The following is a 25,668-nucleotide window of genomic DNA, read 5'->3' as shown; positions in this document are numbered from 1 at the left end:
AAACTGAAGAAAAATAGTAACATAGGAAAAGCTGTTACAAATGTTGTAAAAGGGTTCTGATTAACATGTTATATAGGTTAGCAACCAGTTTGCCAAACCACAAAAGCTAACTAGTGCTATAGGCCAGTTGAGTTCTGTAGAAGGTGGGATTGGAAAGCTGATTCTAACAACAAAGAAATTGCTGGAATATTAGGCCTGGGGAGATTGGCAGATCTGGACCAAGCCACAGTGCAAGATACAAATTAAAAAAAAAAAAAAAACATATATATATATATGTAACGTAGTAGTCTTTGACTTAGACTCCATATTTATTCATTCAATAAGTACTTGTTGAGTTCCTTCCTATGTGCCGGTATTGCCTTGGACACCGACACTAGGAAGATGGTGAACAATATAGGCATGGCTCCTGCTCTTGGGGCTTACACTGTAATGAGATACTAATGTAGTTACACAACATCCAGTGAAAATTTATATGGGGTGGCAGGAAGGTGGAATCTGGGAGGCTGAGGAAGAATCTATCCAGGCATAGACCAATAATGTGAAACTTGCCTCCAAAATTGGAGAGTACCGAGAGACCGAAGAAAGACGTGGGCAACTCCAGTGTGGCAGCAGATGAGTTTATTAGGGAGAATTTCAGATGTGGTGAGTCCTGGTAGCTACAGGACCAAACCAGATCTCTGCATTCTACAGTGGGAGGGAATAGGTTTTATACTGGTGGTGGGCAATAGTGGCTACAAACCAGGGACTTACGTAAGAATGGCTCAGCAAACTGTAGTGAACTAGCAGGCCACATGAGAGCGCTCATGTTTGGCCTTGCAAAGTCTGTTTCCCTGTCACATGCCTTCAGGAAATGATATTTAAGCCAAGGCCTGGAGGATGAGTAAGAGCAGCCAAACCAAAATGGGAATAAACTTTTCCCTTCTCATTATGGAGAGCCTTGGCAACTGGAAAGATGGAGCTGTCATCAACTGAGATGGGGGGAGTACAAAGAGGTTCTGGCAGTACGACTGGGAGATCAGCTTTGGATATCTTAATCTGGAGATGTATCTTTGACATCTAAGTGGAGATACTGAGAACACAGTTGGATGAGTTTGCAGTTAATGAGAGATGTCTGCGCTGGAGCTAGAAATCTGAGAGTCATGCAGCATACGCGTGGTATTTAAACTCATGAGATTGGGTAAGATCACCAGGGAAGTGAGTATGGATACAGGATAGGATAGGAATAAGGAAGGTGCCCTGTGGGTCTCTAAAATTAAGAGGTGAGAGAGAAGGGCAAAGGAAACTGAGGAGGAGCAGCCAATGAAGTAGGAGGAAAATGCCCCTTCACATTCTAATTTGAAATTATTCATCAATATTCCACTCAAAAATATACTCCCTGTTTCACGATGACAGTCAAAAAGGGTAGTGATCACAAAAAAATTATGTTACGGATCTGTGATCTTCCATTTATCATTGAAGTAATTTAGAAATTAAAAATTGTGGAAGTCTCCTTGATATTAAAGAATACATGAATTTGAACAGAAAGCATTTTATCTGTGAGACTGCATAATATTGTATTTTAGGAATTATATTTCTGTATATAAAATAAAAAATATCATTGATAGATGATAAAAAAAAATTGCAGAATCAGCAATCAAAAGTTGCTGGCCAATTACTAAGAAATGGATAGAGGCTGTTGTGAATACTCAGTTTTGTGGTAAAGAGACAAAAGGCCCTAAAAATAAACTGTATGTAAGAATAAATATAAGCATTGTTTTCAAAATAAACTGTAGACTGTACTACATTTTAATCACTCATCTTTATTGATAAAATAGACTCTTGTGCAGTACATACTCCCGGACATAAATTTAACTTCAAATAAAAACAAAAGGTATGGGATGGAAAACTGTTGCTACATAACAAAATAAATGTCTTTAAAACGCCAAGACCTTAAAAATTACATCCAAGCAAGAAAACCAAGAATAAATTAACTCTACTTAATTTGCTTACAAAAATAATTATCAAGTAATATTTTATAATAGAGCTGCCTCAGTGAATTGCCTCAGACTGAATCTCAACTGTGTAGCTCATTTTCTTTAATTTTTACTTGTGTTAAACTATTTGAATGAATTGACGTCAAATTAAGGGATATTTTCCAAAAAGGCAATAGAAAAGTTTAAAAATAAAAACTCACTTTTTTATAAATTACCAATTAAGGTCTCTGAATAAGAAACCTGTTTAATGTTTGGGCCATTAGCCTTTTTCTGTGCAAGCAACCCTGTCGCCCCTTTTCCCCCAAACTTAAGATAGAAAAATTCTGAAGTGAAAAGTAGCTTTGAATATTAGCAATATATGAAATTATACATAAAAATTATCATGTGAAGGCATACTTCTTTAACAAACTATACATTCAAAGGCAGAATTTTCTGTTTGTGCTAATATGAATATTTAATGCAAACGAATGCCGTATTGTTACGCAAACGATGCACTCCTTCTACATGTGTTTACCAACCACACCCTACCCCCCCCCGTATTTTCATAAGTGCTGCTATGCCAATTTTTTTTACACGTTGTTGTAAAAGAAAAATTTGCACAGCGTGTTTATGAAAATTCTTCTTGAGGGGAGGGCGCGGTTGGCAAACATAGAAGGCTTGTGTTATTTGCATAAAAATACAGTATACTTAAGCTTATTTGACACTTATTCTACAATCACACAAAAAAGAAAACTTTAGGTTTCAACTGATGTTAAAGCACATTTCTGTATTTGGTGGCCTTTTAAAAATTTATATACAGAATATTTGATATTTTGTAAAAACAAAACAAAACAAATCCATAGATTTCTCTCCCCTTTTGATTAAAAAAGTTTTAAGAAAAATCTTACAGGTTATGAGGACCCAAATTTTTTTGAAATTATAATTTACTTTTTACTGTTACTATTTCTTAAGAGAAATTACTTAAAAAAGAGTAAAGGCCAGAGGAATTCCCAGTGTACTCTGAAATTACCACACTTAGCATGCTATATCGAACATCTGAACTCTGTTAGCTAAATGAACTACATATAACCTTAAAGATCAACCAGAGAAGAGAAAAATCTCATCTTCATTATTGACTTAGAATCAAAACTTTTTCTTTCAGAGTAGTTTAACCTACTAAATATGTCTCTTAAAAGATCTTTCTTAGAAAGTAGTAGTCCTTCTCTTTTCATTTCCTGAAATATTTCATACACTATCAATTAGGGTAAATTAGCTAAAATTAGGGTATCATTTAGGGTAAATTAGCTAAAATTAGGGTAAGTATCCTAGTTTTATTTTTATCAATTAGGGTAAATTAGCTAAAATTAAATCACTTGTTTATGGTGAGTATAAAACATTCTTGAAGACTTTAAAACAATTTTCTTTGACAAAAATTTTAATTAATGGGAAGGCGGACAGACGATCACTAAAGCTGAAGTCTTATAGTACACAAGCCATTTGTTAACTCTGATACCAAACAGGAAGGATAAAACTTAGTATGAGGATCTATTCACAGAGAGCTATGGCATAAATTTGTGTTTTTAAAATGGAATACTTCTATAAATTCTCAAGCACTTATTGGAAATATTCAAGTTTACTCAAGTATCATCCAGAACTAGCCAAGAGCACCACTGAAAGCTCTCTATATTCAACAGTCACTGTGAAAATCCTTCATCTGTTCAATTGTAAATGGCTTAATTTCTACCTTTTAATTATGTTTTGGAATAAAGTCAATGACCAGTAAATATGCATTTTTTGTTGCTGTCTCTTAAAAATGTCATTGCCAGTGTACTGTACATTGTGTGTGTGTGTGTGTGTGTGTGTGTATATATATATATATATATATATATACATAAAATAAAAGGGTTGACTGAGATTGATTGTTCTGTTACTCAATCCATTCATTGAGCAGGCCAGTCCCAGTGACCATTTGGAGCAATTTAAGAGAAGCTCTTCAGCTCTTCCTCAGACTCAGGTCACTATTCGTCACTAATGCTGACAAAGATGTACTTTCCGAAACATCATCTTTTCTAAGGTTCAAAAATGATTCTCGAGTTATTTGAAGGATCTCTCTCAAGCCTTTGTTTTCTTGCTATAAGAAGGCAAACAAAAACAAAGATGCAGTCACCAAGGTAGCCATGAGAGTGCATACAAGTTGTAATAAAAAAAATGAAGGTGTGATAAATAAAAATGAAGTTCTATAATTGTCATAATTGTACTAAGTAATATATGCAGTTGACAACTTGAATCCAGACAACTTTTTTTTAAGGAAGTAGGAGTCATACGGAGCCCTGGTGGTGCAGAGGTTAAAAGCTTGGCTGCTAACCAAAAGGTCAGCAGTTCCAATCCACCAGCTGCTCTTTGGAAACCCTATGGGGCAGTTCTACTTTGTCCTATAGGGTCGCTACGAGTCAGAATCATCTTGACTGCAAGAGGTTTAGCTTTTTGTTTGTTTTAGGAGTCATATGTTCAACATCTCCACCACGGTAAAGCCTTATTTATGCATTTGTAGTTACAGATGGGATCTCAGAAATTGTTTTATTTACAATCACATTATACATGAAGAAATTGACATCTAGATTTATATATATATATAGATAGATAGATGCCTAAAGCCAATGAATGATACCCTGAGACTAGAACCTTTTAGTACTTTACTGCTTTTAGCAGTTTCCTTGATAGCATGGAATGTAGAATAAACCATCTGGTTTGGTTCCCTCACTGGAATCTGAGAGCAGGAGGGCTGGCTGAGTAGACTGTGATATTTCTTAAAAAGCAAAATAAGTGATCAAATCTGGCATTGGTAAACAATTTCGTCTTTATTTTTGTCTACATTAGTTAATGTAGGAAATTTGCAGAAATTTAAAAAATAACCTATTCACTACCACCCTGTCTACAGTCTCATTTTCTAAGTTTCAGTAGTATAAAGCAGGGGCAGAAAACTATGACCTGGTCCTACTAGTTGCCCATTTTTATACATTAAGTTTTATTGGAACACAGTCACACCTATTTGTTTATTATTGTCTGTGGTTGCTTTTGTGTTACATTGGCAAAAGTTGAGTAGTTAAAATAGAGATTGATTTGCAAAACCTAAAATAGTTACTTGGCCTTTATTGACAGAGTTTGCCAACCCCTACTTAAAAAAACGGGGACACACTGTATGCTGAAAGAGAAATCATGCTTGGCCCTCTATAACAAATTTTGCACCATGGTTTCAAAATGTAGCTTTTAAAGCATAGAAGTCTATTTTATTGATTTAAATTATTCAACAATGACTTGTGCTTTTGTTATCACAAAATAAAGAACATATCAGACAAAAGCTTTTCATCTTCAGAGAAACAATGCACAAAAAGTACCTGGATTAAAATTTTTTTTCTCTGCATCCTCATAATCTCTAATGGAGTGAACAAATGAAAATATTTACAGAACTGAAAACATATGTTCATCTGACAAGATGAAGCAATACAGGGTCAAATACAACAGTTACCTCCACTACTGTTACATATTACTTCCGATCTTAGACTCTTGTATTACTGTATAAATAAAGCCGGTTGCTGTCTAGTCAACTCTGATTCACAGTGACCCTATAGGACAGAGTAGAACTGCCCCATAGGGTTTCAAAGGAGCAACTGGTGGATTTGAACTGCCGACCTTTTGGTTAGCAGCCAAGCTCTTACCCACTGTGCCAACAGGGCTCCACTATATAAATAGTCTTGCATTATACACCCATGTAACCTAGCATCCAGATTAAGAAAAAGAACATTACCAGTATCCCAAAGTATATATATATATTTTAAATGGGATATATTTTCTGGCATAAGTCTTCGTATAGACAGTTTCCAACTATATTTGCATTTTAAAACTTACTTCAAGTTGAAATATTCGTTCCTGTTCCTTGCAACCCTGCTGTTCATCAATTTCAATGGCTTTCTTCATTACTGCTGCCATTTCAGTTATTTGGTCAACATGTGCTTGTAATTCCTGAAAAAAGAAAAGGGTGGGAGTTGCCAATCAGTGAAATGCTTTATTTTTGGATCTTTAAAAAAAAAAAAAAAAAATCTGTATTGCCACTTAAAATAAATACTCTTACAAGATAGCAAACAGATATTCACATGAAAGGCAGTTGAACATGAATGTGTTTTTGAGCTCAGATTTCTGTTAGGACTAGAAATGAGGATAAGCACCAAAGTACAACTAAACCCAGTAACAAGAAAAGTACTAATGATCATACTTTGCATTGCTTTCACCACAAGTCATGAGCAACTTTTTCTTTTTGCATCTACTTTTATTATTGGTCAAGGTAATGGGAAAAATAAAAATTGTTGACACAATCTCTTTTCCTCTCTGAAGTCATGATTTATAAATCTTCTCTGTATTATCCATGCCTATAAATAAATCTCAATCCAGTCTAGAATTTTTCTGGATTATAATCATCTTTGAGAGCAGAAGCTGTATGTTGTTTATAATATCTGCCTATTATTTAGTGTTTGGTACATAATAGGTAAAAAATATTGAGTAAATGAACAAAATTCTTCTTTTAATATTAAAATATTAAAGGGCCCTCTTTGTAAACAGTTCAAAATATAATTCCTGTATAATATAGATGTGTACATTTCTTAGGTGCAAGCAGCACAAATTTCTTCCGCTGTCACTCCCTCATTGTTTTTGGCACACCTGCAATGTGCCAGGCACTAAGCCAGGCAACTAAGTCTGTTAAGATATGTTTCCAAGAAGCTTACAGTCTAGTCAAAGAGACAGACAAAAAAAGTTTAAAATAACAGGAACTTGAAAACAACTATTATTTTCTCAACAAACAACTTCTACAGATCATTATTCACTGGCAATCAAGGGATATTTTATTACGTCAAGGCCAAAACTTCAATATGTCAATAGCTCCCAAAACAAACATTAAGTGTCTTAAGTAGTTATACATACTCTTTATTTGTTAAAAATGTTTAAACAGGACCCAAAATAAAACTAGTAAACCATGGAAGAAACATGATGAGGAAAAATCTGGGTATCTTTAGCAAACCACACATTTAGTATCTTCTTAACCAACAAAAATGCAAGCTAGTATTTTATTTGAAACCTATACAGTGCTAGCATTCAGGAGAAAGGAACAATAAAGCACTCAGTCTGCACTGTCCAATATGGTGGGGCTATTTAAATTTAACTGAAATCTAATACAATTTTTAAAAAATTTTAGGCCCTCAGTTGCACTAGCCACATTACAAATGCTCAATAGCTACATGTGGCTAAGGGCTTCCACACTGGACAGCACAGATACAGAATATTTCCACCATTACAGAAGATTCTGTTGGACAGCCTGGATTAGATTATGGCAGCAAGAATTATATTAAAACAAACACTTCTCATATTATGCAATGGTTAAAAAAAATCACTAAAATCCTTCCCACTGTAAAGGGAGCCTAACTTTAAAAGCAAGTTAAAAAAAAAAACAAAAAAAACTGGCAGCAGCAAACTGAATAAGGGTAATGAGTAAAAAATGTGAATACCAACAGCTTTCTTACTTTAACCTATGGCACTGACCTAGGTTAAAACACTATGTAGGAAGCAAATAATTCTTTGCCTTCAAAATGGAAGAAAACAAGATACCACTAATTTTTTCAGGACAAAATCATCATGAGTAGGAAAAAAACAAACAAACGAACCAAAAAGACCTTTCTAATAGAACAGTTAATGGTTCACTTCCTGCAATAACCTCTTTAGACAAATTTCACAGATCTTTTAATGGGCACAAGAGGCTAAGACCTGTACTTTAAAAACTGATGTAAAGGCAAGAAGTGTCAGCAGCAAAACACTCGAACTGTTCTGAAACGCCTTTCATTTTCAATTTTGTCTAGGATTATTTCTACTTTATGTAATAAAGACCTGTCACAACTGAGGAAAAAAAAAAAATAAAGACAATGGAAGAAGCACTACCGTACTCAATCACACAATCTAAACAAAGGCATTTGTATTTTATTTGTGAACTCATTAAGGGACTACAACCTATTAAAAATCTGAATTGAAAAATTTAATAGTTTGACCAAAAGTTTTATAAAATCAGACTAAAATTACTGACAAGAACATAGCTTTGATGTCCCAGAAAGAGAATGACTGTTTAAATTTTAAAAATTACTTCAAAATTTCTCAGCAACAGCCAACAAGAGCAAATAAATGAAAAGCTGGGCTAAACAGCTTTTAAAACCTGCAATTATCTAACAGGCTATGAATGATACTTTATAAACACAGAATTAACTGACAGATTTAAAGTTTCCACACTCAATATTTTCACTTGGTTTTGACAAGCACAGCATTCTTTTAATTCATTATATTTATTTCCTAATCTAACCTGGGAGGAAAATTCAATGTCAAATAACTTTGTTAAAATGGACCCCCCTTCCATTCACACCCCCAAAGTTGACTGTTTTATTTTGTGTACATTCTGATTTGCTTCCAAGTGCTTCCTCTCCAGTCCATGTTGAGGTGCTTCAAGGATGTGTCGAGATGCATCAAGGAAGAATCCTTCGGAGGTGTTACGATGTACCATGTCAATCTGTAGTACAGAGTCATTATAATGTTAATACGGACATTATCCGTAATTTAAAAACTGAATGAGTGTTAGTTCATGCGTGTTAGCCAATTGCATGAAATGTTTGTTTTTTTAACATTTCCAAAAAGGCATTTGTTCAAAAATAGTGTAAAAATGAACATTTGGCAGATATGAGTTTTTTTTTTTTCCCCAAAGTATCCACTGATTTTTAAATGTGTGCTAAAAAACTTTGAGGTGAGGGCAAAATTCTGTATTACTGTAGTCTCCAAAGGGTCTCTTACTTCAAAATGCTGCTTGTGTAACTAAGTATGTTTGTTACCTCTAAATGTAATAAAAAATTATTTTTGTGTTTAGTTATATCAGTACACTAATTCCTAAACACTTTCTGGAATATCATATTTCTATGACTTTATCATATAAGTTTCTATTCTCAATCATTTCTGCTTATTGACCCCCAATAATTAATTTAAGGCTGGATTTAAATGCCTTTCTTTCTTTGACACTTTCCTGGATTCTTCCCATGAGAAGTAATAGTTCTTCCCCCATTCCAGTAACACAATTCATATTGCTATTTTAGAATTTATCACATTCTACCTTATATTAGACAGTTATATTGGCGTCTGTATCTTGCATTACACTATAAGCTCCTATGGCAGAGTAATGCAACATATTCATTCATTCATCTTATTATCACCCATAATAACTAACCCAGGGCAAGTGTTAATAAATGTTTTTGTTTAATTGAGGCGAAGTGTCTCCTTTTTGGGAAAAATCAAAATCACAAACATTAATAGGTATTAGTTAGAATTAATAACAAGTAACTGAATAGTCATTTTATGGAAGGCAAGAATCAGCACTTAGATGACAAATTCAATCCACATTATGAAAGAGCTGGTTTACAGCTATTTTAGAAAATGTACAACTTTGCTAATTAATAAAACAGCTCTGGTGAATGTTAAAATCTAGTATGTGTTTTAGAAAACATTTGCTTGTGTCAAGCTGCTACCAGATAGTCTGCAAGCAGTAATATCTTAGTCTGTTTTTTTTTTTTTTTAACCAGGGTATTCTTCTCCACTTCATATCTTAAAATCTTATGTTCTTAAACATAAGCGTCTTTTGAAATTTCTTAATATTACATTTATCTTACTAATAATTTTAAGTCAATTCATCTTTGTACCTTTAAAAAAGCACCCTTAACTATACATTTAAATTTAAATGTTTTTACAGTGATCTCATTAATAATAGACACATTTTATGTTCAAAAGTTTTGCCACTTAAAAAAAAAAACCAGACTTACTGGTCTAAGACTGACCAGAGGAACACCTGTCCAGAGCATGGACCCTGGACACCCTTTCAACTCAGTACTTAGGTCACTCCTGAGGTTCACTCTTCAGTCAAAAATGAGAGAGGCCCATAAAACAAAATGAGACTAAATGGGCACATCAGCCCAGGGGCAAGGACAAGAAGGCAGGAAGGGACAGGAAAGGTGGTAATGGGGAGCTCAAGGTCAAGAAGGGGAGAGTGTTGACACATCATGGGGTTGGCAACCAATGTCACAAAACAATATGTCTATTAACTGCTTAATGAGAAACTAATTTGCTCTGTAAGTCTTCATCTAAAGTACGGTTAAAAAAGTTTTGCCACTTAAATATCCAAGCATTTCCTTTAGGTAAGCGTGCTAAATACCATCATTAAAAAAACAGGCAGTATTAAATCCATTTTTTTTTTTTACTAGTTGACACAAAATGTGCCTATTACTAAGTTTCTTAATGTGGAAAGTCATACAAAGAGCTATTTAATTTACTAGGTCTTGAATTCCAATAGAATTAATAATTTAAAAACACCTACTAGCACCATGATGGAGCCCTGGTGCTGCAGTGGTTAAGAGCTATGACTACTAACCAAAAGGTGAGTAGTTCGAATTCACCACCTATTCCATGGAAACCCTATGCGGCAGTTCTCCTCTCTCCTACAGGATCACTACGAGACGGAATTGACTCAATGGCAATGGGCTTTGTTTGGTTTTTTAGCACCATGGTGGAAAAAATATTTTAAATAATCTGGAATGTGTTTGAATAACTGAGAAAAATAAAAATATGCCTTATACCAACTACCATTTCTTAAATAGTATTAAAGTTATAACTAATAATAGTTAGCTCACTACTATCCAATACAGATAATGGCCTAGTTATCATCACAATTTATTCTAATATTTTTATTTCACAGCAGCAGTTAAAATTTAGTTTAGAAGAAAATATAAATGGGAAAGGATTTTTCTATTTGTTTTCATAGCAGTTGCCAGGGATGCATACAAAGGGCACAGACACAGGGATGACAATAAGTAAGATCAACAGCAGGGAAACCACAAAAGTTTAACCACTTTAGCACAGTCTCTAATATGATGTTAAAAAAAAAAAAAGTTTTTTTCTTTTTTCCACTAATATGATGTTAATTGGTATTCCATGGAGGCAGAGGGAGCAAAATTTTGATATGCTGGTTCTTTTTCCTCTCCCCAAGTCCATGATTTTTCCATTATAAACAGAATCATTTATCATTTGGAAGAATTAGTCTTATTCAGAAACCAATCTTAAAAAATAAATTAACATTTAGCAGGTTTCAAATTTCTTAAAAAGTTTTCAGTATTTTGTTTTTGCAACAGATATCAAAATACATATTTATTAAAAGAAATATTTCTTATAAGCAGATAACATACAAAAACAATTTTGAATTGAACAGACTTACCTATATTTTCCAAATACAGTTCATGTTTGAATATATATGAAAGCTACTAGAGAATAATGGTAGTTAGAAAATGATATATCACAAAAAAGAACTGAAGAAAATAAGGAAAAACAGAAAAGGTCAATTAAAGAGATACAGTATTCAATAGCATGTTAAAATGGCGTTACTAGACTTGTGATTTTTCTTTTTTTTAAATCTGAACACAAGTTAACCAATTGTCCCTCGTTTCCATTTCAAGTTATATTTATAGAATGGATTACCTTGGAGTGTTGCTCTTTTAGCTTCATTATTATACCTGGATCATCTTTTTTGCTTGCCATTAGCAGTCTGAACATTTGTTCTCGATACTTGCTCATTATAAGTTCCAAAGCAGACTGATGTTCTTCCAGGGATGTACGCAATTCTATCAAAATGACAGTATCAAACTTGCGTTAAAGGTACACAAACACTGCCTTCTGTATTAAATTTAATTTCTAATAAAAACAACTTTAATTTTTTAAATGACCACGTTAACTCTTTTTTTAAGAATCAGTTCAACAAACATTTACTAAACAGCAATTAAGTATCATACAATGTTCTGTATTAGGAATACCAAAAGACCATGGAGCTTAGAGTCTAGTGGAGAAAAAAAGAGAATTACATGTAATTATAATACAACATAGTACATACAGAGCAGAACTGTACTAAAATACGTATGAGAAATCTGTTGGGAGAAATTGGTGAAAGCTTCACAGAAGTATAATATTAAGATGATCTTGAGTTCCCTGAATAGAAAAAAGAAGGAAAGAGCCTTCTAAACAGGGAGGGACGAAAGTGGATGATGTGTTTAAGGGCTAGTCCGGGATGGCAAGAGCGAAGGGGTCACAGAGAAGAGGGCTAAAGGACGAAGGAAGAAAGGAAAGCTGGAAATCGACTTTGAATAGCTTTGTATAAGGAAATAAAGATACAATGAAGGTTCTTAAGCATAAGAATATCTTGATCAGATTTATTTTTTAAAAAAACCCATCTGATACTTCTAATGAAGATGGGTTAAAGAGAGAAAAAAGACTGGAATCGGGGAGAACATTTAGGAAAGCCCAGGCAAGAGAATATGAACACCAAAACTGGGGGACAAAGCAGTGGGAATGGAGAATAAACTTGAATTATTTCATAGGTAAGAACAATAGGGCAAATTGGATAATGAGGACGAAAAACTAGGATGACTCCAAGTAAGACAGACATTGATATGTAACACAAAATAAAAAGCAATAAATATGATTTAGGCATACGGACTGGAAACAGGATTAATGTCAAAAGTAACTTTTGACACCTGGCTGTTTTTCTAGTTTTTGAAAATATCAGTTGGTCCTAAACATGGGCTGGTTCCAAACATACAGTGAGTTTCATTTTACATTTAACAAAAAGTTTATTTCGTATGACTAGTACAACTGCAGGTTAGAGTTCTCGTTTGATTTATTATAAATAGTGATTATATATCTTGCCTTTGTTCTCTTGTTGTAGTTCTCTGATCTGTCTGTTTTCTTGCTGGATTCCCATAACTAGTGTGGACCGTGGTCGGTGTCTTGCAACTTCATTAAGTTCTTGAATTTCTTCCTGGTACTAATGAAAGAGTATAAAAGAACATTTGGGGAGAAAATACGTGCAAATCATATATCTGATAAAAGTCTAGTATATATAAAATACACAAACAACTCATAACTTTACAATAAAGACAAATAACCCAATTAGAAAATGGGCAAAGGATTTGAATAGACATTTCTTCAAAGAAGATATACGAATGCCCAATAAGCACATGAAAAGATGCTCAACATCATTCATTAGTCATTAGGAAAATGCAAATCAATGCAACAAGATCCTAATTGACAACCGCTAGGACGGCTGTAATAAAAAAAGACATAATAACAAGTGCTCGCAAGGTTGTAGAGGAATTGGAATGCTTACACACTGCTGGCAGGAATGGGTATAACTGCTTGGAACACAGTTTGGAAGCTCCTCAAAAATTTAAACATAGAGTTACCATATAACCCCACAATTCCACTCCTAAGTACATACTCAAGAGAACTAAAAACATGTTCTCACAAAACCTTGTACGTAAATGTTTATAGAAACATTATTCATAATAGTCAAAAAGTGGAAAAAACTGAAGTGTCCATCAACTGATGAATGGATAAACAAAATGTGGTATATCCATATAATGGAATGTTAGTCAGCCATTAAAAAAAAAAAAGAGTACTAACACATGCTACAACATGGATAAGTCTTAAAAACATTATGCTGTGTGAAAGAAGCCAGACACAAAAGGTCACACATTACATAATTCCATTCATATGAAATGTCCAGAACGGGCAAATCTATAGAGACAGAAAGATTAGTGGTTGCCAGGGATTGTGGGGAGGGGGTAATATGGAGTGACTGCTGATGAATGGATACAGGGTATTTTTGGAGGAGATGAAAATATTCTAGAATAAGATAATGGTTACGGTTGTACGATCTTGTGCATGTACTAAAAACCACTGAATTGTACATTTCAAGAGGATGAATTTTATGGTATGTGAATTATATCTCAATAATTAAAAAAGAACGTTTGAAAAGAAATGCAAAATTATTTAGCATTGTATTCCCTCCCCCCCCCGAATAAATGAGACTCTAAAACTGCACTTCTTTATTTCAAGGCGTTTTAGTAAGCCAGTTAATAATGCATTCGTTATAACATTCGTGGTTCTTAACTTCAGATGTCAAATTTTTTTTTAATAATTCAATACCAGATATACCTTCACTGGAGTGTCTGACTCAAGCTGGACAGTTAGGGAGGAATGTGATCTGTTTAGGGCAACAGAGTTGCAAAACAAAAGAAACAAACTTCCTCCACTATTCCCAATGCTTTTGTTAAGACTAGTATCACAGGGTGGCTTCCTTTTACAAAATGGATGAGTTTCAACAGAGGTGACTATGAACATACATTTTCCCCTACTGATTTCCATCATAACATCAGAGATTTTACAATTCTTTTAGAGGCAAAAACTTTTATCAGTGGAGGGTTTAAAATGCTAGCTAAACTTGATGGCCCACTGGAAGTGGTGAAGTACAACAGTGAATGAGCACAGCAAGAAGTGAAGCCCTCTTCAGTTCTTCTTTAATAAAAAAATAGGCAGCACTAAATAAAAAACAGGAACCAAGAGGGATGCAGTATCTGCATGAAGTGTAAACCAGATATTGTCTTGCATCATTTTCAAAAACCATTTTTTTTTTCTTAAATAGCATTACCTAAGCACTTTTATAAACAAAAATGTAAACATTTCTATATCATGAAAATATGAAACAATGTCAACACTAGTAAAAGGTATGATCTGGCTTTTGTCAAATGTATCTAGACCTAACAAATTCATTTACTTGCTAAACTCAAATGCATATCTGTTAGAAAATAAGTGGTGAAGTCTATAGGTTTAAAAAAAAAATACATACGTATACACAATATATACCACTTGAACATAAGAAAATCACACCCTAAAGTAAAACTGAAACATATAAGTTAAACTACTTTTAAATTTTCAAAGAACATTGAAACTATAACTAGATATTAATTAAACAGCAATTTATGATTCAAACAATATGAAATTACCAATCACTCCTTTTATTAAATGGAATAAACAAGAAAGAAAATCAGACCTGTTTCATGGCTTCTACTCGCTTGTTGAGAGCAGTGGTTTGCTCGATAAGAGATTCTGCTGCATCGTCGTGGTCCCTCAATCTTTCAACAAGAGCTTTAGCATCAGCGAGTGCCTTCTCAATGGTGCAGCTCATTTCTAAAGGAGCGCCTATAAAGTTAAAATCAACACTCAAAACAAAGTCAACATGTCAGCTTATTTTAGTTCCACGTGAACACGGATATTCTTCTTAAACTGTATTTGTTACAGTACATAAGGCAATTTCAGAAGCCTTTCATTTCAGGTTACATTAACAAAGATTCAAAACTGTAAACTAAATAAAGATGAAAAAACCAGACTTAAGGTTTAAACGGTATTCTGGAGTAGACCCAACAGTTGAAGCAGAGAGACTACTGTCCTGTTTTTATAAATGGATTCAAACCTGAACTAGGGAATTGAAGTACAATAAATTAAAATATAAAATTGTCAATTTAGAAAATAGCCAGTAGGTGATTAGGCATTTCCAGAGACCTTTAAGAAGTAAGCAATCTGGAGATTAATACAATTTCTCGCTTTGTAGCTAAAGCTACCAAAAAGAGCTGTATTATAAGATCTGGGAATTATAAACCAAAAAAAACCAAACCTGTTGCCATGGAGTCGATTCCGACTCATAGCGACCCTACAGGCCAAAGTAGAACTGCCCCACAGAGTTTGCAAGAAGCGCCAGGTGGATTTGAACCGCTGACCCTTCCATCAGCAGCTGTAGCACTTAACCACTACGTCACCAGGGTTTCCTGGGGCGTTATATATAGAAAAGGGTATTTGTAAATGACAACCAATAGCCTGTATCAGCTAAAACATACCCACCCACCGCCGTCTAGTGGATTCTGATTCATAGTGACCCCACAGGACAGAGCAGAACTGTCCTATAGGGTTTCCAAGGAGCACCTGGGGGATTCGAACTGCCAACCTTTTGGTTAGCAGCCACAGATCTTAACCACTATACCACCAGGGCTAAAACATAGTGAGAAATTAAAAACCAAACCAAACCTGTTGTTGTCAGAGTCAATTCCGACTCAAAGTGACCCTATGGCAGCCCTATGCCCTGTCCTTCTATTGTTCCAGTCTATCTCGCTTCTTCTAAACTTCTGTGAGGAATTATCTATATAGATGGATAACTATACAGCTTTCTTGCTTATATCTCCCAGTAGTCATATGATTATAGAACACTAGATCCTTCAGAGGAAAATTTTAAAGTTGTTTATAAAGAAAAAAAAAAAGACAAAATGACTTCTAAGTAAAATATTTAGAGACAGAAGAATTTTGTCATAAAAATAACTGGTTAGGCAAATGGTAAAAGAAGATAATAAAAGGCAAATTTGAGTTTAGAGTAAATTGTAAAAGACGAGATAAACAAGTTTATTTACCTTGGTTTAAAAGAATAACTCAAGTAGTGGGAATCTGTAATAGTTCTAGGACCCAACCTGTAAATTATAATTTTGGAACTGCTATCAGAATACTTTTTTTTCCCTCTGTAATCCAACATCTACAAATTTAATAAACAGGATCTACTTCCAAATAAAATGCACTGAGGCTCCTACATATATATGATCAGATAGCTGATCCAGACACAAGAAAACTGACACTGTATAATTTCCCCCTCCCCGAAAAACAAAATACAAACCTATGCTTTCAGAATCCTCAGACACAGATTAATTGGAGAAGACCTGATGAATTCTTCCTAGGCTGTCATCTTCATGGAAGGAGCCCTGGTTGCACAAAGATTAAGCACTCAGCTACTAACCAAGAGGTTGGCAGTTCAAACCCATCAGCCACTCGAAAGAAAAGACCTAGCGATCTGCTGCCATGACTGCCTAGAAAATTTATGGGGCAGTTCTACTCTGTCACATATGGTTGCTATGAGTCAGAATCAACTTGATGGCACACAACAACAACAACAACAATCTTTAAGGAAGCAGATCACCAACTCTTCCTCCCATAGAGCCACTGGGTAGGAAATTCCAAGTTTATATCCATCAGGTCAGAAGCAAGAGTGTCAGGGGAATCCTTAAGTTTACCACTGGCATCTGAAGTCTTGGGCAGATGTGCATTCTGGAGGACCGTGCCCTTTAACTTGTGAGATATGAACTAGCTGTGGTGCTTAGGGTCAGATAAGTACTGCATTCGCAGTTGGTTATCGGAGGGGATACTTAAAGTTGGTGTTTGCTGGAGAAGGCGCACACACAGGTAGCCAATATATGTAGGAAATACAAAATTGAATAGTATTTTAGCTGTCATGAAAACTGTGGTTTTTTAACAGGGGACTCTTCCAATTCATCTGTAATACAAACACGCTATTACTAGTACATATTCCTAAACCACAGAGAGGCAACTCTATAAAATCCATTTGGAAATATTTAGAAAGTCTTTATAGGGTTGCTATGAGTCGGAATCGACTCGACAGCAGTGGGGTTTTTTTATCAAAGTTTAGCCCTTAATGTTTTTAGTCCTCTCAAAATCATTATGATGAGTAACAGAAGATTGTCTCAAAATGTTACTTAATGTTTCAAAATATCTGATACCGTAGAAAAACAAAACTACAGTGAAGGGAGGTCTGTGGCTGTCGGGAATTAGGGGTGGAAGAGGGTGTGATTACAAACTGCTCTGAATCCTTATTGTAGTGATTTTGACATGAAACTGTATATATGTTAAAATTCATAGACCTATATCACAAAAAAGGACAATTTTACAGTATGTTAATTAAAAAAAATCATTCATCATCCCCAAGGGTTTGCCTTCACATGCTGGCTTTTAATTCATTTGGTGTTTATTTGCATGTACGGTATAAGATAGGTATGAAATTATATTTCCTTTTTCTTATGGGACAACTAGTTGACCCAGTACCACTTATTAGGTGTACATTTTTCCACCACCGATTTTTAACACTGTACCTGTCATATGTTCTTTCCATAAACATATGGGTCTTTTTCTGGGCTCTCTATTCTGTCTCTGTGTCTATTTATCAGTTTCTACATCGGTACCACACTGCCTCAATTGCTGTAACTGTAAAATAAACTCTTGCTGTGTGCTATGGCAAGCCACCTTCTTCTTCTTCAAAATTGCTCTATTATTCCTGGCTTTCTCTAAAACCTTATTCAATCCAAATGGATCTCTATTGAGTACCCTAGGGTAAAATCAAACTGCTAGATAATAACTTTAATTCAAACTGATGGTAGCTTTCAGAACCCGAGGGGTACTGCTTTAAATATAAGACAGTATTTTTTGTAAATATAGCCACCCTTTGGTCAACAAAACAGGTGTTCACTCCCATTTTACCAATGATGAGACAGTTGCAGGAATTCCAAATGTCAAGAAGTCAAATAACAGGGGCACACAGCAAAGAAGGAAGCCAAGCTAGCCCCAGGAAAAGGACTCCTGATCCCCAAACTAGTGTTCTATTCGCCAGTAAAGTTGGATCACCAGGGCCCTGTTTGTTTTTACCTACATAAAAACCATCTTAGTCTCTTCCCCCCCAATCATCTCCCCATGGAAAAACAAAGCAAATTCCATGACTCTACTCCATCATGGGGGTTCCATGATATTGTAGGAATTGCATTTCAAGCCAGCCATAGATTATGAATGGAAGTGTAAATAATGAGAAAATGAAAAATAAACATTTCAAATATGTTTACATGTAACTAATAGAAGTCTAGCATCCATTTTAATAAGGCATTACAGTTAATTACAAGATCGATGAATGTTTACTGACAGGTTTTTTGAAATTAACACTTAAAAAAAATTCTCTCTCTAGATTGCATAACAAAGTATTACTATCAAAATAAGCTATTTGTAAAATTTATTTTGTAACTACAAAAACATACTCAGTGAAAACAATTATGAACAGCAGGTAACTCAAAGTATGACTTTACCAATACTTCAGAAAAGCAGTAATACTGAGTTTCTAAGAATCTGCATGTTCATTTCCTGTATTTGAAACTCCATAGGAAAAAAAAAATTAATGTTTTATAACATGCATTTACTTTACCACTTGTCTTAAAACCCTTATGGGAAGAGAGTAAGTGGAATGGGAAGAAGGTTGTTTTCCAAACTCTCTAACAAGTTTTAATAATAATTAAAAAAAGGCTGCAGTAAAAAGGAGTACTCTCAGTTTATCTACTTATTTTTAAAGTGCCTGTCTCAAAGAGTCAGTGTATTTACAGACTTTTTTTTTTTATAGATAAACTCAATTTACAAGTGAATTTTTTTTTAAAAGCAGAGTTCTTTGTTTTTGCTGCATTAGACACATTCTCACCCACTTTACAACCCAAAGCAGTAAGACTCCTGGCACAGGGTTCAGAACATTCTGCTGATGAGAAAAGAGAAACTACCACCCACCCAATACAGCAATTGCCAGCTGCTTAATTTTTTATTTTGGTTAAGAAAAATCTAAAGACATTCAAGTCACTGTTATTTTTCATTTATCCATAAATCTACTATGCAATAGCTGAACCTACACAGAAATATTGTGATCACTGATATACCAGAGATGCACCTTTAAGTGCCAACAGTCTTGTTTAGTTTAAAACGTTTTCCTGGGTTGTTCAGGCAGGTGCTTCTAATATTAATTACCAAAAAAATCAAACCCATTGCCATGGAGTCAATTCTGACTCATAATATTAACCAACACATAGAGATAAATAAAAAGGGATAGCTATAGCTTTCATATGAACTTACAATCTAAAGAGATCAAGAGTGTATGAAATATAAAAAGCACTTTATACAGGTATATCATTGTATTTGAAACCACAGAAAATTTTCACTGTCCTTCAAAATGGTGGAATGGGCATGTTTGCAGCTTTATGAAGAAAAAAAAATTTACAGTTGGAAGGAAAAGAATTTGGAAGTAAGGGCACTGGAGGAATTTTTTTTTTTTTTTATTATAGGTGCTCTCTTGGAGTTGTGGCTAAATTATATATACATATGTTTAAACAGATATGACAATTCAAGAAGGAACTAACTTAATCTAAATCAGTTATTTCTAACCTTCAGGCCAAGGAATCAATGGAAGAAGTACATGAATGCACAATCACCAAGCATTGTTTGTAGTCTAAAACATTTTTTCCCACACATGCCCCACCATTTTCCAAATGTAGACAGATGCTAAACCAAAAAAAAATCATTGCCGTCAAGTCGATTCTGACTCATAGCGACCCTATAGGACAGAGTAGAACTGCGCCACAGGGTTTTCAAGGAGCAGGTGGTGGATTCAAACTACTGCCCTTTTGGTTAGCGGCCTAGCTCTTAACCACTGTACCACCAGGACTCCAGAAAGATACTAGTGTAATAAAATACAAAATCATTTAAGAACATTAATTTTTTTCCCTTTGGCCATTTAGCATATCTCAATAAATAAATACTAAAGTATAATTACTTGTGTGTTAGGGGTGCAAGGTTCCTCATATTCGAAAAAGGTTGGGAGCCTTCAAGCTAATACACAAAGTTCCTTCTGACTCTAAAATTCCATGACTTCAAGGGCACTAAGGACTCTATGGAAACCCTGGTGACACAGTGGTTAAGTGCTATGGTTGGCAGTTTGAATGCACCAGGTGCTCCTTGGAAACTCTATAGGGCAGTTCAACCCTGTTCCATAGGGTCGCTGAGAGTTGAAATTGACTCAATGGCAATGGGTTTGGTTTTTTCAAGAACCCTATAGGGTCACTATGAGTCAGAATTGACTCTTTTTTTTTTTAAGGACTCCCATGGTAAATTCTTTATAACTATTACATTTTATAGGGTCACTATGAGTCAGAATTGACTCTTTTTTTTTTTTAAGGACTCCCATGGTAAATTCTTTATAACTATTACATTTTAAATACGTATACACATGTAAATAATGTCTGCCATGTGCCAAATATTGGATCAGGTTTTGTTGTAACGATGAATAAGATGTGATTCTAGCCTCAAGTTAAATAGGCAGGAGAGACAGATACAGAAATAATAAAAAAAATATATGATCTAATAAATACTGCAGAACTACTGGGCTTTGGGAGCCTGGTGGGTGTTATCAATGTCACCTAGGTGAGTCTGTGAAGACAGTGGCTATGAATTGGGTCTTGATGGATAAAGCTGGGAAGGAACAGAAACCCTTCTACACAAATGGAACAGCACACACAAAGGCGCAGAGCTGGGCAAGTGCATGGCATATTTGGGAAAACAGCCATGGTTGGATATTAAAGAAAAGCAAGAAGAAACTAAACAGGTAAAACGGACTGGAATAGATTGTAAAAGGTCCTAAATGATATGCTTAACAACGAGGACTTGAATCTGTCAGCAATACAGTTTCTGAAAGAGTTTAGGCCAAGAACTGATATAAACAGATATGTATTCCAGAATGGTAGTTCCATGGAAAGAGGACATTAGAAGGAAATGAAGATGGTGGAGAACCAGCTGGGTGGCAACTGCAATAATTCTGGAGAAAGAAGACATAATACAGGGCAATGTAAGTGAAAACGAAGTGTCAAGAATAGCTCCTAGGTTTCCGGTTTGGACAGAGGGATGGAAACCGGTGCCATTATTAGTGATGGGATACAGAAAAAAGGTAGGAAGACAACCAGGAAATGAGCAGTATCCGTTGGAGGGCGGTTTCAAGAAAAAGCGTATGGTTATCTATGAAGAGAAACAGGAAAAAAGGAGTATCCCTTGGAAGATACTTTCAATAAAGAGAGAATGGTTATCCATGTCAAATGCTGCAAAGAGGTAACCTGATAACTCAAAAGGGTTCCTTTTCCCTTCAGCCCCACCCCCGTCCCTCCCGCAAAGGGTGAGCTCCCAGGTGGGTAAGGAAGGAAAAAAACAGACATGAAAGGGGTGTTCACAAGGTTAGGGCCAAGACTTTTCATTAAACGCTTTTCGCACCTCAATTTCAGCAAGAGGAGCTCAGAACTGAGGACAGGGAGAGGAATCCGGCTTCCAGGAGCGAGGAGCCCGCGAAGGGAAGCAGCTAAGGACGGGCGGCCGGTAGTTCAGAGGTGCAAAACCCCGGAGCAGCCCAGGGGAAGAAAGAAAGCTTCTGACTGGCCTAGGCCCGCTCCCGTCCCCGAATTTATTCCACTTACTCCGGTCTCAAACCCTCGCAGCCGTCAAACGTGGAAATTAAGTCTCAAAGCCTCTGTCAACGGAGACCTATAGGGAAAAGACCCCAAGCACTCGTTCAGCTTCTTCAGCAAGCAGACGCAGAGCCGGACAGAGGTAGCCAAAGAGCAGAGGCGAACGCGGCGAAGCCAACCCCATCACCGGCTCCAGAGACTCTCCGCTGGCCGCCTCTGATAAGCGCTCTGTGAGCGCCCCAACCTCGCGAGATTTCCTTCCTCGGGCTCTCCTGGGATAGAAAAAAAAAAAATAGAGTCAAGCCATTTATTTGCCATTTCTCGCCCACTTGCGCGAGAGGTAGGGGCGGGTCCTTTCTACGTCCCGCCTTACTTATCCACTCCCAAGCTTTCGCTCGGCGTCTCGTAAGGTCTCGCGAGTTTTTCAAAGGGAAGCCGGCCTGGGTGGAGTGACGGAGAGAGGGACGCTGGATGGGAGGGCTCTTCGCTTAGTGCACCTTGGTTGGTTTAGCGCAACCTGTGGCTGGTACTTCTCTGTTGGAGGAGCTCTCAAGTCACCCGGACCATTTTTCTTAATGGGTGGCTGGGAGAATTAGCGGAAAGAAAACCTTGAGGGCCGGAGGCATTTTTTTTATCCCACGCTCCGCCCTCTTCCTGTTCAGCGACCTGGGCATCTGGCCCCCCAAGGGGGAAGGGAAGGTTGGCAGGGGCTGTAGAAGAGCATTTTGCGCACGCGCGACTCCGAGTGTGCGTTTGTGTGTCCATGCGCACGGGCGCGCTTCTGCATTTAGGAAGCCTGGGCAAAGAGCGGTGTGCTAGGAGATGAGCCGGGAAAACAGTCCCCTGTTTTTGGTACCAGACAGTTCTGACTGCGCTGACCCTCCCCACCCAGCCAGCAGCCTTTTCCAGAGAGGCTGTGGCCCATAGCCTCTGTTCGTTTTCACTGCAGGACCAGGCACGAAAGTAAGCGAACGTCGATCCTGAGGTCTTCCTTACCCGCTCACCTTGTCCTTTCCGCCCTCCCCCCCCCCCCACAAAGCAGAGTGTATCTAGAAGGGGTTTCTCAAGAGTTTTGTATGACGGGGAGATGCATTGGAAAGCAGGAGATGAAAATAGCCGGATATTAAAAAGTCAGTTTTTGATGAATATTTTTTTTGCTTACCGTGTGCTTTTTGGATGTGATTTGTCTATTCAGTGTAAGATTTTATTAGCGAAGCAAGGGAGTACCATATACTCTGTTTTTAAGAAAAAGTTTTAGAAGTTTATCCTTTCCACCATTGTGATGGTAGCAACAGACTTTTTCCTATTCTGCATGATAACTTACCGTGTTGTTTCAAAAACTAAGGGAAGGGTGTGTGTTAGGACCTTGGTGCAAATACCTGTTTATGCGGTTGTCTTAGGACAAGTTTATTATGCTTTGGGCTTTTCTTTTGCTGTCACTTCTCTTTCCTGTTAATTTCGCTTCCCTGCATCCTTTCTCAGAAGTCTTGAAGCGTTTTTTGGGAGGAGAGAAGTCCTAAGTGCTGACTTGGTTTAGTTTTGGGGATTGGATGTGATTGGTATCAATTAGCAATGAACATCAAAAGTGTATTTTGAAAAGTGTCGTTTATTATGTATGGTATGTAAATCAGACATAATTATATGTAAAAATTCAAAGTTCAGAGAGCAAAATAAAATGTATGGACTCTAGCTTTGCCTGTGCCTAGTAGAGTGATGGAAACCCTGGTGGTGTAGTGGTTAAGCGGTACGGCTGCTAACCAAAAGGTCGGCAGTTCAAATACGCCAGGTGCTCCTTGGAAACTCTATGGGCAGTTCCACCCTGTCCTATAGGGTCACCATGAGTCGGAATCGACTCGATGGCAGTGGGTTTTTTTGTTAGTAGAGGGACAGAGCCCTGGTGGCACAGTGGTTAGTTAAGAGATTGGCTGCTAATTAAAAGGTCAGCAGTTTAAAGCCACCAGCTGCTCCGTGGAAACCCTTTGGGGCGGTTCTACCCTGTCTTGTAGGGTCGCTAGGAGTCGGAATTGACTCCAGGGCGATGGGGTTATTGGTTTGTAGAGAGGCAGCCCAATGTGGTGTCAGCTTATCCTTGGAATTGATACAGTTACCTTCTGGCCATGACTATTAAATCTTGTTCTTTGTTGGGCAGATTTCTTTGAACAATGATAATTCATGTTTTCTACTAAATTTTGAGGAAGGACATGTTAATTAGAAATGATTGAAAATGTTAAATGTTAACGTATATACATTCGTCTAATACATGTTTCCCTTTACAGGTTAAAACAAAATGAAGATTTTTTCTGAATCTCATAAAACAGTGTTTGTTGTGGATCACTGTCCTTATATGGCAGAATCCTGCAGACAACATGTGGAGTTTGATATGCTGGTGAAGAATAGGACCCAAGGAATCATCCCTTTGGCTCCCATATCTAAGTCATTGTGGACTTGCTCAGTAGAATCTTCCATGGAGTATTGTAGAATAATGTATGACATATTTCCTTTCAAAAAGCTGGTGAGTGTTGAAGTCTGAAGTGCAAGCAGAATCATGATTTTGGGGATGTACTTAAATGCCTGAGTACATATTTTTAAAATATGAATTTGTTCTAGACTTAACAACTGTTTGTTTTATACTTTTAAAATGTGGTATGTAGAACTGCCCTTTGGGGTTAATTTATTATGACTGTTTAGTTGGGACCAAAATAATAACATCTAAAAACTATTGAGCACTTACATGCGCAGACATGTCCCAAAGTGGTTTGTATTTATTAACTCCTTTAATTCTTACAACAGTCAATGAGGTACTGTAATTAGTGGGGTAATATTCAAAATATTCAAAACAACCAGTATAGAACAGGCACTGACTATTAAGAACTGTCAACAGACCAAGCAGAAGGGATGTGTTGGCCGTAATCACTTTGTTAGATTGTGCCAATATGTACCAGGTGAATATCAGCCTTACTTATTTCTTCCATGTTGGAGATGCAGAGACAGGCAAGGGGAGGATAAGAAACTTGACCGGGGTCACGTAGGTAGTTAGGGGCAGAGGCAGAATTTGAACCCAGGCGGGCTGGTTGTTGGCACTTCTAGTGACTGAATACTAAACTGCAGCAGGATTTGACCATATTAGGAAGAATCGCTCTTAAGAATGCTAAGTGGAAATTGTTTTTTATTATTTTATTTTTATTATACTTTAGATGAAGGTTTACGGAACAAACTAGTATCTCATTAAACAGTACACATACTGTTTTATGACATTGGTTAACCAACCCACGGCATGTTAGCGTTCTCCTTTCTCAACCTTAGGTTCCCTATTACCAGCTTTCCTGTCCCCTCCTGCCATCTAGTCTTTGCACCAGGGCTTGTGCGCCCCTTTAGTCTCGTTTTGTTTTATGGGACTATCCAATCTTTGGGTGAAGGGTGAACCTCAGAAGTGACCTCATTACTGAGCTGATAGGGTGTCCGGGGGCCATATTCTCTGGGTTTCTCCATTCTCTCTCTCAGGTCAGCAAGTCTGGTCTTTCTTTTTGAGTTAGAATTTTGTTCTACATTTTTCTCCAGCTCTGACCGGGGACCCTTTACTGTGATCCCTATCAGAGTAGACAGTGGTGGTAGCCGGGCACCATCTAGTT

At 36.5% G+C, this 25,668-nt stretch overlaps 2 protein-coding genes across 5 annotated transcripts in view; one reads left to right on the top strand and one right to left on the bottom strand.

Annotated features, from left to right (window-relative positions):
- Positions 1 to 1,781: 1,781 nt before the first annotated feature.
- Positions 1,782 to 22,295, bottom strand: FGFR1OP2 (FGFR1 oncogene partner 2). Of its 2 annotated transcripts, XM_049882691.1 has the most exons (7): positions 22,049 to 22,295; positions 14,956 to 15,104; positions 12,771 to 12,888; positions 11,550 to 11,692; positions 8,437 to 8,550; positions 5,859 to 5,972; positions 1,782 to 4,083 (listed from the first exon to the last, which is right to left on the bottom strand). In XM_049882691.1, the coding sequence occupies exons 2-7, from the start codon at positions 15,088 to 15,090 to the stop codon at positions 3,946 to 3,948; spliced, it is 762 nt and encodes a 253-aa protein (XP_049738648.1). In that variant the 5' UTR covers positions 15,091 to 15,104; positions 22,049 to 22,295; the 3' UTR covers positions 1,782 to 3,945. The 2 variants fall into 2 exon arrangements, with proteins under 2 accessions (XP_049738648.1, XP_049738649.1); XM_049882692.1 differs by lacking the exon at positions 8,437 to 8,550 and having other exon boundaries at positions 22,049 to 22,294.
- A 171-nt stretch (positions 22,296 to 22,466) lies between these two features.
- Positions 22,467 to 25,668, top strand: part of INTS13 (integrator complex subunit 13) — a 31,438-nt gene continuing 28,236 nt past the window's right edge. For all 3 annotated transcript variants that reach the window (XM_049882690.1, XM_049882686.1, XM_049882687.1), the window contains exons 1-2: positions 22,467 to 23,002; positions 24,316 to 24,551. In XM_049882690.1, coding sequence (XP_049738647.1) covers positions 24,327 to 24,551 — 225 coding nt within the window. In that variant the 5' untranslated portion in view covers positions 22,467 to 23,002; positions 24,316 to 24,326. The remainder of the gene's footprint in view (positions 23,003 to 24,315; positions 24,552 to 25,668) is intronic.

The sequence above is a fragment of the Elephas maximus genome, chromosome 4, assembly GCF_024166365.1.
Source record: "Elephas maximus indicus isolate mEleMax1 chromosome 4, mEleMax1 primary haplotype, whole genome shotgun sequence".
Taxonomy (NCBI): Eukaryota; Metazoa; Chordata; class Mammalia; order Proboscidea; family Elephantidae; genus Elephas; species Elephas maximus.
Note: the sequence above shows the minus strand (reverse complement) of the source record. Positions and strands in the feature narration are given on the sequence as shown.

Excerpts from the sequence above, each read along its gene's own strand:
- FGFR1OP2 (XM_049882691.1), bottom strand. The coding sequence starts at position 15,090 with ATGAGCTGCACCATTGAGAAGGCACTCGCTGATGCTAAAGCTCTTGTT. Across the intron at positions 8,551-11,549 it reads TAAAAGAGCAACACTCCAAG|ATTGACATGGTACATCGTAA; the intron begins GTAATCCATTCT and ends TCTGTACTACAG. Across the intron at positions 4,084-5,858 it reads AACGAATATTTCAACTTGAA|CAAGAAAACAAAGGCTTGAG; the intron begins GTAAGTTTTAAA and ends GCCTTCTTATAG.